Source organism: Pinus tabuliformis, chromosome 2_2 (assembly GCF_031772625.1).
Source record: "Pinus tabuliformis cultivar Carrire ecotype Pingquan chromosome 2_2, CPIR1, whole genome shotgun sequence".
Lineage (NCBI taxonomy): Eukaryota > Viridiplantae > Streptophyta > Pinopsida > Pinales > Pinaceae > Pinus > Pinus tabuliformis.
In genome coordinates, this window is record NC_142300.1 from 1253163844 (window position 1) to 1253174751 (window position 10908).

At 38.2% G+C, this 10908-nt stretch overlaps 1 protein-coding gene across 1 annotated transcript; it reads left to right on the forward strand.

Annotated features, from left to right (window-relative positions):
- The first annotated feature begins 6001 nt into the window (after nucleotides 1–6001).
- On the forward strand, nucleotides 6002–7707 carry LOC149198035 (delta(8)-fatty-acid desaturase-like). The gene has a single exon (XM_089406061.1). The coding sequence runs from the start codon at nucleotides 6174–6176 to the stop codon at nucleotides 7515–7517; it is 1344 nt and encodes a 447-aa protein (XP_089262187.1). The 5' UTR covers nucleotides 6002–6173; the 3' UTR covers nucleotides 7518–7707.
- The last annotated feature ends 3201 nt before the right edge of the window (nucleotides 7708–10908 follow it).

Below are 10908 nucleotides of genomic sequence, written 5' to 3' on the forward strand. Positions count from 1 at the left end.
TGATCCTCATAGCTTCCGACATGGTAGTACTTCTCCTTGACGGCATCCTGAAATGAATTCCAGTTGGGTGTGGCTAAAAATAGTGAGCCAGTACTTTCATCGTTATGCTCACAGTAGGTTTCCCACCAGTCCTTAATGTGGGGGGCTACTTTGAGAAGAGAAAAAATAATCTTTTCCCCATTAGAAAGATCATGAACAAAAAAATAACCCTCTACCATATTTAACCATTTATCGACGACATCTGCGTCTATTTGACCCTCGAAGATGGGGATTTCAAAATCAACTTGTACCTTAAACGGTGTGGCATTTCTAGAGTAGATGTGGGAAGCCAATGCATCGCCCCTAGGTAGCCGTTGAAGGATCTGGGCAAAGTTGTCCATCATCGCATTCCTTTTTCTCTCAAGGGCTTCTTCGAGCAAGATTTTGATAGGATCTCCTACACCTCATCTTTCTTTTCATCTACCATGGGAGGCCATCGGATTTTGCAACGCTGGTCTTGCAAAGGTTCGACCAGTTCAAGCCCTAACTCCTTATATCCTGACCTCGTTGGGGACATGCAAAGAAAAACAGATAAAAATCATACTGCTCTGATACCACTGATCCATTTTTAAATAGGAATGCAACAAATTACAGAGATAACCATAAAGACAAATATGCAGTGGAAATAATACTTCATTTCATTAATGTAAAATATTGAGATATGCATACAAATAGAAAATTGAAATAAACAACTAGGGCAATGGTAGCTTATCTCTGAGAAGAGATGTGGCGGATACATGCCTCTGAACTGTGTTACAATGAGGCTTGAAGGCCTATTTATTTTTGAGAAACAATGGAAAACCCTACACATCCAAAAACATAACCCTAGAAGATGAAACGCTAAATTGTGGACCTCGTTTGGGTAAATTGGTACATCAACTTCCCGTGGTCGTAACTTTGGCATATGATCTCTGTTTGACGCGTACAATATCTCATTAGAAATATCTATTCGAGAAATACATCTTTAGGAAGAGAAACATCGGTCCATGGACCCATATTGCTCCCAGTTTTCCCAAAAAACGTCGTTTAGGGCCTCAAAACGGCTCCGGAAGTTCAGAACCCGAAAAGCTGCTAAAAATAGTAAACTGTGCTACAATTAAGGAAACTAAAAAGCTGAAAGGAACCATGGTGGGGGTCCAAGTGGACTTGGTAGGTGGCCACCAATATCCAGTTGGATCATCCGCAACTTTCTAGGTCTTGCCAACTTCTACCGTAGGTTCGTGTTGGGATTTTCTCATATCACTTGGCCCTTGAGTCAAGACACCAAGGGAGGAGCGAAAGCAAAATTATTTTGGTCTAAATCTCAACAGAAGGCATTCATAGAGTTGAAAGATCACCTCTGCTCGGCACCAATGCTTGCATTACCAGACTTGCAACAACCATTTGAGGTCGAGACAGATGCCTCCGACTATGCTATTGGGTTAGTCCTTACTCAACACGGGCATCTAGTGGCTTATCACAATGAGACACTTTCAGACACAATCCGGAAGTATCCCACTTATGACAAAGAGATGTATTCTATTGTGCAAGCCTGCCGACAATGGAAGCATTACATTTTGGGGAAGGAAACGGTCGTCCACACAGACCATCGACCCCTATAGTTCATAAGACCCGAGGGAAATTGCAGAATGATCGCTATCAAAAGTGGTCCACAAACCTACAACAGTTCCATTTGAATATCAATTATAAGAAGGGCAGCACCAATAATGTTGCAGATTGCCTCAGTCGACTGCCAATTATGGCATTAACCACCGTGCTCAACTCTTGTGGGCACGAGACATTTGAATGGCCACTTCTCTATAAAAGCGGCCCAGAATTCAGCCACACATACCAGACACTCTTGGAGGGTCAGTATGTTCCAGATTTTCACCTCCAGGATGCCCTATTATGCCACCTAGGTCACCTTTGTGTTCCTTCAAGTGAGCATGACAAGATGATTTGGGAAGCACACTACAGTCGAGTTGTTGGGCATTTCAGGGTCGTGAAAATGGTGGCAGTACTACAGAAGTATTTCTATTGGCCAAATCTTCGACAGGATGTCGAGAAGTACATCAGATCTTGCACTGCCTACACCATTCCCAAACCGACCATTAAGAAGCAAGGCCTCTATACCCCGCTGCCTACCCCTAGTCGACCTTGGGAATCCATCTCCATGGATTACATGTCAGGCCTTCCTTCCACTAAGCATGGAAACAACTATGTTTTTGTGGTCGTAGACAGGTTCTCGAAGATGGCCATTATGGCGACCTACAAGAAGAATATCACAGCAAAAGCCACTGCTAAACTCTTCTTTGAATGAGTGTGGGTACACTTTGGGATCCCACAGTCTATCATCTCAGATCAGGACAACAAGTTCCTCAGTACATTTTGGTCCAGTCTCTGGTCGATGCTCGACACCAAACTCACTAAGTCCACAGCCTTCCATCCTCAAACTGATGGCCAGATAGACGTTGTCAACAAGATGATCATAGACATTCTGCGCATGTACAACTCAAAGAATCCAGGCACATGGGATGAGAGCCTCCCCTATGTTCACCACAACTACCACCGAGCTCTCCACAGCTCGACTGGCCACAACCCTTTTCAGGTGGGCTTGGGATTCTAGCCACTGTGTCCCATTGATGTGGCCATGCCATTTGCAACTACTCACGCAGATTCAACTCATGTCCATTACGAAACAGACAAGGCAAACAAATTCATTGAGCACATCCAACATATTCGCCAACAAGTCCATGACATTCTGGAGAAATCAAATGCCAATTACAAGCAGCGACAAGATCAACGTCGGGTGCCACACAAGTTTTAGGTGGGTGACAAAGTCTGGTTGCATTTGCAAAAAGAACGCCTTTCCGGAGCTTATCGGAAACTCAAACCACTCTGATATGGTCCTTACACCATTACCAAGGCTATGGGAGATAATGCATTTGAGCTCAACATTCCCCCATTCCTTGTCCTACAGCCAGTGTTCAATGTGGATCGCCTTTGGCCATACTTTCCACCATTACTAGACACATCCGACATTGCAGAATAACTCACACCCACAGAGTTAAATCCAGATTACATGGAACAAGCTACAACTGATCGGATCATGGACACACAGATCAAGCACAATCACCAGTAGAATATCCAACTGTATCGAGTTGTCAAAGCAGGCCAACTCCTTCACCAAGGCAAGTGGCTCACCAAGGACCAAGTTCAACAGAAGTTTCCTCATCTCATAGAGAAACTCAACGCAATGGGGACCATTGCTTCCTAAGGGGGGACGAATGATCCAGCTGGATATTGGTGGCCACCCGCCAAGTCCACTTGGACCCCCACCATTGTTTCTTTCATATTTTCAGTTTCCTTAATTGTAGCACAATTTACTATTTTTAGCAGTTTTTTCGGGTCTTGAACTTCCGAAGCCATTTTGAGGCCCTAAATGATGTTTTTTTGGAAAACTGGGAGCAACATGGGTCCATGGGTTGATGTTGTTCTTCCCAAAGTTGTATTTCTCGGATAGATCTTTCTAACGAGATACTGTGCGCGTCAAACGGAGATCGTATGCCAAAGTTACAACCCCGGGAAGTTGATGTACCAATTTACCCAAAATGGGGCCCACAATTTGGCATTTCATCTTCTAGGGTTAGGTTTTTGGATGTGTAGGGTTTTCCATTGTTTCTCAACAATAAATAGGCATTCGAGCTTCATTGTAACACAGTTCATAAGCATGTAGCCTTCACATCTCTTCTCAGAGATAAGCTACCATCGCCCTAGCTAGTTTATTTCATTTCTGTTTGTAAGCATATTTCAATATTTTACATTAATGAAATGAAGTATTATTTCTGCTACATCTCTGTGTTTATGGTTATCTATGTAATTTGTTGTGTTCCTGTTTAAATCTGGATCAATGATGTACATTAATTTATAATTAATTAGATTAATAGTGTGCATTGATTTTAGTGTAAGCACATCTCTACTTCCTCCATATATATGTCTATCTCCCATTGTCTCTCCTTGTCTATCTCTCTATCTCAGCCCCTAAACATACACACTCTCTCCCTTTCCCCTCCCTCTCTCTCTCTCTTCCCCTACTCTCCCTCTCTAACATTTCTCTCTCCATATATATATCTCTTCCTTTCTCCCTGTCTTTGCCTCTCTCTTCTTCCCTCTCCCCCCCATCTATATCTCTATCTCCCCTTGCCTTTCCCTCTCACCCCAAAAATGCACACTCTCTCTCAATATAAGCACATAAAAATAATTCAACCATAAATACAACACTTGAATTTTCATCCTAAATAAAATGTTTGCTTACCCCAAATGTTTGTTTCTTGAAACTATAAACTATTTATAACTGGGTACATTCTTATTATTCCCATTTTCCATCATTCAACATTGTTAATTACTTTGAATTGAAATGCAGTAATAGAAAATAACTACCATTGAAAATTACTTGGGGTTTAACACTCCATAAGCCACAATGGTTGACTTTGGAGAAAACTACTATTAATATTGGAGAGCAACAGAAACAAGGTATGTTGTTTAATACAATAGCTCGAGTTAAATATTTGAATGGTCTATGATTCCAACTACTCTTTTCATATGATCGATATGAGAAAATGGAAAAACTAATAGGTGTGACAATAGGAACAATAGAAGAAAATAGTTTCAGATTGATTGCAATGAAGATTGTTTGTAATTGACTATATTCTTAGTATTCACATTTTCTATCTATCAAAATTGTTACATTGACACTTTGTACTCGGAATTTGTATTTCATCATTTTTCATCATTCAAGTTACTAATAGTCTCTCTCATCTCAACAAACAAACTGAAGTAACTAAGAATATTTTAAATTAAATTGACCAGATTAATCATAGACATATTTAACATATTTAAAATGATCAAAATAATTAGATGTTCATTGTATGACCACACACGACTGAAACCAGCGTAAATCCATCTTAACACTAGATCTATCAAGCACCGAGAGGGATCAAATCTCTTGAGGTACAAACCTTTCCTCAAATTTTGCACTTAAAAAATAGATTTACACCTTAAGAAATTTGAACCCTCTCAATACTTGATAAATCCAATATTAATTATAAAAAAACAAAATTCACTCCATAATAACTAACCTCTAATATTAAATAAAACACATGTTTCGTAGAATACAGAGCAGATGTATCATATGTATATAAATTATGAAAAAAAAATCACTTAGTAATTAGTAACATCTCATATTAAATAAATAAAATCAAGTATGAAGCATTCCCAAAGCTTAATAACTATTATTAAAGAACGTTCCTCGAATGTTACTTAATTTTTATTGACGCGTTTCATTTTAAAGGCGCACGAGTGCGACCAAGTCAACAAAGCCGGTAATATGGTAACACATTGAAATATTAGGTAATATATGCTTAATTATATTTTTTTTGGTTTGTAAATGGTGTAATTTTCAACATGTTTAATATACTTTAATTTAGATGAAAAATTAAATTAGTAATTTTATATTAACCTGTTTAATATATCACTTCAATTTAAATAAAAAATTAAATTGGTAATTTTATAGGAAGAAATTGTTATTTAACAATAAAGGTACCTGTCTCCAAATTTATTCCATCCAAAACCCCATAAACAACTATATTAAACTGCGTTAAACAATGAAATTTATATATATTAATTAAATATTAAAACCCATATATATATTCTACTTATTAAATATTAAAACTCCGGACCTGGTTTAAAAAATAAAATTTCCACTTCATATTTAGTGTGATTTGGTCCCCTTGGCCAAGTCAAAATTCATGTGTTCCAAAAATAATAAATTAAAAATCTCTAATTACCACCATTATTATAAAAAATCCCAGTTCAAGTCACCGACTCATACCCATTCTGACATCCTTCGACATTTGGAAAGGAGTAAATATCTGGATTCACGTGAGGAGTAAATATTCTGGGTTCCACGTGAAGAGTGGTCATAAATTCCATGTCAAAAGGAGTAGTAGACATCTGGGATTCATGTGATGAGTGGTCATAAATTCCATTGTAGCCCGTGATTTAAACAGATAGCTTTATATATCAGAGACCTAATTGAAAAAACCAGGCGCCCCTGCGATTGGATCTGAGATTAGTCCGCCATAGCAGTGACCGCCATGGAAGAGCTTAGGAGCAGGAAAATCAGCTTAGAAGAGCTCAAAGCCCATGACAAAGAAGGAGACTTATGGGTTTCAATACACGGGAAAGTGTACGACGTTACAGAATGGCTACCCAAGCACCCCGGGGGGGATCTGCCTGTGTTAAACCTAGGAGGCCAAGATGTGACAGATGCATTCATTGCCTATCATCCAGCCTCTGCATGGAAGCATTTGGATCAGTTCTTGATTGGGTTTCTTGTTAACTACCAGGTCTCTGAGATCTCCAAGGACTACAGGAAGCTTTTGGGGGATCTGAAGAAGGCTGGGATGTTTCAGAATTCTTTGTCTGATTATGTCTTGACAGTGCTGTTTATGGTGGCAATGATGGGGGCCTGTATTGTGGGTGTGGTGTTTTATGAAGGGTTTTGGTTACATGTGGGATGTGGGATTATATTGGGGTTGGTATGGATTCAGAGTGCTTTTATAGGCCATGATTCAGGCCACTCTGAGCTTGTGGGTCATAAGAAAATTGATAAGTTTATTCAGCTATTTGCAGGTAATGGCTTGACTGGGATTGGTATGGGCTGGTGGAAGAGAAGTCATAATGTCCATCATATTTCTTGCAATAGTTTAGACTTTGATCCTGATCTTCAATATGTACCCTTGTTTGCAGTCTCCTCTGGTTATTTTGGTTCTTTGCATTCTTATTATTATGACAAGCAAATGAATTTTGATGGCCTTGCTAGGTTTCTTGTAAGTTACCAGCATTGGACATTTTATCCTACCATGGCCTTTGCCAGGGTACTTCTGTTTATGCAGTCCATTTTATTACATTTGTCCAAAAATAAGGTACCCAACAAGGGTTTAGATGTTGCAGGGCTTTTGTTCTTCTGGACTTGGTTTCCGTTGCTCGTGTCCTGCCTGCCTTCCTGGCCGGAAAGAATTGCCTTCGTGCTCTCCAGCTTCGCGGTGTCCGGAATCCAGCATGTCCAGTTCTGTTTGAATCATTTTTCGACGGAGAGCTATGTCGGAAGGCCGTGCAGCGCATCGTGGATTGGGGATCAGGCGAGGGGAACGCTCGATATACAGTGTGACCCGTGGATGGATTGGTTTCACGGGGGATTGCAGTTTCAGGTGGAGCACCATATGTTCCCGCGGTTGCCTCGCTACAATCTCAGAAAGATTGCCCCCCTTGTGAAATCGCTCTGTGCCAAGCACCAATTGCCGTACACCATGGTCACCTTCTGGGAGGCCAACGTGAGAACCGTTGCCACTCTGCGCGCTGCAGCACTCGAAGCCCGAGACGCCTCTCAGACGACACCCAAAAATCTGTTGTGGGAGGCTCTTAATACCCATGGCTAGCATTGGGTGCGCCTGTTCAGAGTGTCTATGGCCAGCATAGTGTGATGATTAGGTGGGCCTGTTAAGTCACTCTCAGACATTAAGTTATTAGTTTAAATCTCCATTTTATAGGGCTGTTATTCTTGAATGTAATAATTCTCTACTTTATACTGTTGTTATTTTTTAATATAATCATGATATAACTTTACCATTTTTTTTTCTTTATGTGGATGATATTTTTGGACATAAGCAATGATCATTATGCATTAACACTCTTAGATATTAAATTATTAATTTAATTCTCTACTTTATATTCTGTTATTTTTTGTTATTTTGAATGAATATAATTATGATATAACTTTACTATGTCCATGTTATTTTTTGACATGAGCAATGATCATCATGATGCAGTTACGCTAATTTTATGATGCAGTTATGCTAATTTTATGTATGACAATAATAATTTTGAAGAAGTGTATTTTTACAAGTATCTAGGAATTGATATTCATCACAAGCTCAACTGAAACCATAGCATTGAGAAAATGATTAATGGCAAGTGGAAAGCTTATTTTGGTCTTGAAAATAATAGTAAAACAACAAACCTTGTAATGTGGGATAAAAAGAAGTTCCTTTTTGAAACTTTAGTCATTCCTATTATCTTATATGGCTTTGAGGTTTGGGGTTGAGCATCTCTAGAGAATCATGGAAAAAGATTGAGCAAATCCAGAAGCGTTTTATAACTTATAACCTGAAAATTAAAAGTAATACACCCTATCTTATAACCTGAAAATTAAAAGTAATACACCCTATTCTATTCTCCTCATAGAAGGAGGTCTTTCCCCTATTGAGAATCTAGCTATGATTTCTGCTATTAAAAGTAATACACCCTATCTTATTCTCCTCATAGAAGGAGGTCTTTCCCCTATTGAGAATCTAGCTATGATTAGGTTTCTGCTATACAAGCACAAACTCAATAACATAGACGATCATAGACTTCCTAAGCTAACTTTAAATTCCAGCGAAAACCACCTAAGGCTCAATCGGGGGTGGCATAAAGACACAAGGGCCTGGTTAAACTATTGGGAGATCAACGAGAATGATGCATTGAAAACATTAATAACATTAAAGATATTGTTACTTCTAAGTTCAAAGAAAAAATGTGGTGTGAAAAAGATTTAGCGACTAAAAGAAAATTAAGTTATTATAATAAGGTCATCAACCCCATCCTAGAAGATCAAAAGTATCTCTCTATTTTAACTAGCTCAAAGAAAAAAATTAATATAGCAAAGATTAGGACGAATTCTCACGAGCTCCATAGTGAAACAGGTAGTTGGGCAGTGCATAAAACACCATGGATGGAAAAAATCTGCCATATATGTGAGAATAGGAACATCGATGATGAAAACCACTTCCTTTTAGAGTGTCCCACTTACAACCACATTAGATCTCAGTGTCACAATCTTTGTTACAACACTAACTTTCCTAGCCTTTTACAATGTCAAAATTATAGTGAGCTCGGGAGGCTTCTCTCCAAGCTTTTTGAACATAGAAATAAAATCTTAAATCAAAATAATAATTTGTTTTTTAGGTTCGATAGACCAATGTTTGGTCTGAACAGACATAAACTATTATCATCATCATCAATATAACATTTTTCTTTTTCTTTTATATCAATTATTATTAATCTAATATACTAACTAGTTATTTTTGAACCTATCATGATATTAACCTTGTCATTTCTTTCTCTACCAAATATTATTCTTGAACATTATCATGAACATGATCGTGATAGCCTTGCCATTTTTTTCTTTACAAAATATTATTGTAGAAAATACAAAATATTATTGTTGAAAATGAGACAAAACCATAATGAGAGATGACCATAATGTCGGTGGGCATTTCTTTCTTTCTTTTAAATTAACTATATTCATTAATCTAATATACCAGCGATCTGATTTGATTTATGACAGTGACTTTAAAGTTGAATTTTGGCACACAATCTCGATTATGGTGCTCCATGGGCCGACCGAAAATGTGTTGAATCGTTTGAGGAATGAGATGCTTTTTCTGAATTCCTGCCATTTGTGGCATATTCTTCTTCCTTTATCTGCTAATTCTCCGTTAAAGATCAACGGTTGGCTGTCACACCTTTATCTGCTAAGTCTCTGTTAAAGGTCTACAGTTGGCCAAGTGACACCCTTATCTCCTTATTCTCTGTTAAAGATCAACAGTCGGCTGTCACAACTTTATCTCCTAATTCCCTGTTAGAGATCAACAGTTGGCTGTGATACCTTAATCTCCTAATTATCTGTCAAAGATCTACAGTTCGTAAGTGACACCTTTATCTCCTAATTCTCTGTTAAAGATCGACAGTTGGCCTTTACACTTTTAACCGTGCGGTTATCTATGTATTTTTAATAAACTCTGAAATAAAGTTGAACTTTAGGCATACATGACTCTTCAGTTAAGCAAAAGATAAAATTGCACCTAAGAAATATATGAATGTTTATTCGTATTTTTTCTAAGCAGGAAGATGTTAATTTTAAGTAAACATGTTCTTTGTTTAGCAGGGTTATTTCAATGATTTATATTAGTTTATTTATCAATTTATTCCACTTTTATTAGTAATCACATAAATGAAAAATGAACATTAACGATAAATGTAATGTATAAGACAAGTTAAGATAAGATGATACAAGAATATGGCTCAAGCGAAGGAAAAATACTAAGATGAGGAAAATCATTGATCAATTTTTATTATTCGAATCAAATGTTCAACAGGAAAAAAGAGTGAAATTACATTAATTCAAGTCAAAAACTGACTTGCCAATCTATGTCTTTAGATAAATAGATGACTTGTCCAAAGTTGCAATTCTGAAGTAGTCAAATGATGTCTTATGAAGCCGGTGACATATGTTGTTGCTGCTCAAGGGTTTTGAGCAAAGTACTGAGCTTTAGTTAGGGTATCACAACGACCCTAATCCTTCTTCAAAGACACAATTATACTTACTACCCTTCAACACTGACGTCTTGCAGTATTGTAGGCCTTGGAACCCTCATAGGTCACCCAACAATAGACAGATCAGCTACAACACTATCTGCAACCTTTCTAGGACATGAAAAACACCTTGATTAAACGTATGCTACCTCTGTATCTCTACAACCTGTTGTAGGTTGACTTCGGCTAGGGAAAACACCCCTAAACTAGGTCTCTCGGCTCTCACAACAATCCTTAAACGTGATACTAGCCTACGGCCCACTGAACAAAGATAATGATCCATAAAACAAGCCCACAAATAGACTTAACTCACCTCTGCTCCTGCGTCCTGATCTGGCCAAAAGTCTGCTACCTTAAACCATCTCGAATCAGCCCTAAGACGCCTCCTTGCTAAATGTTCCAAGCCTAGGCCTC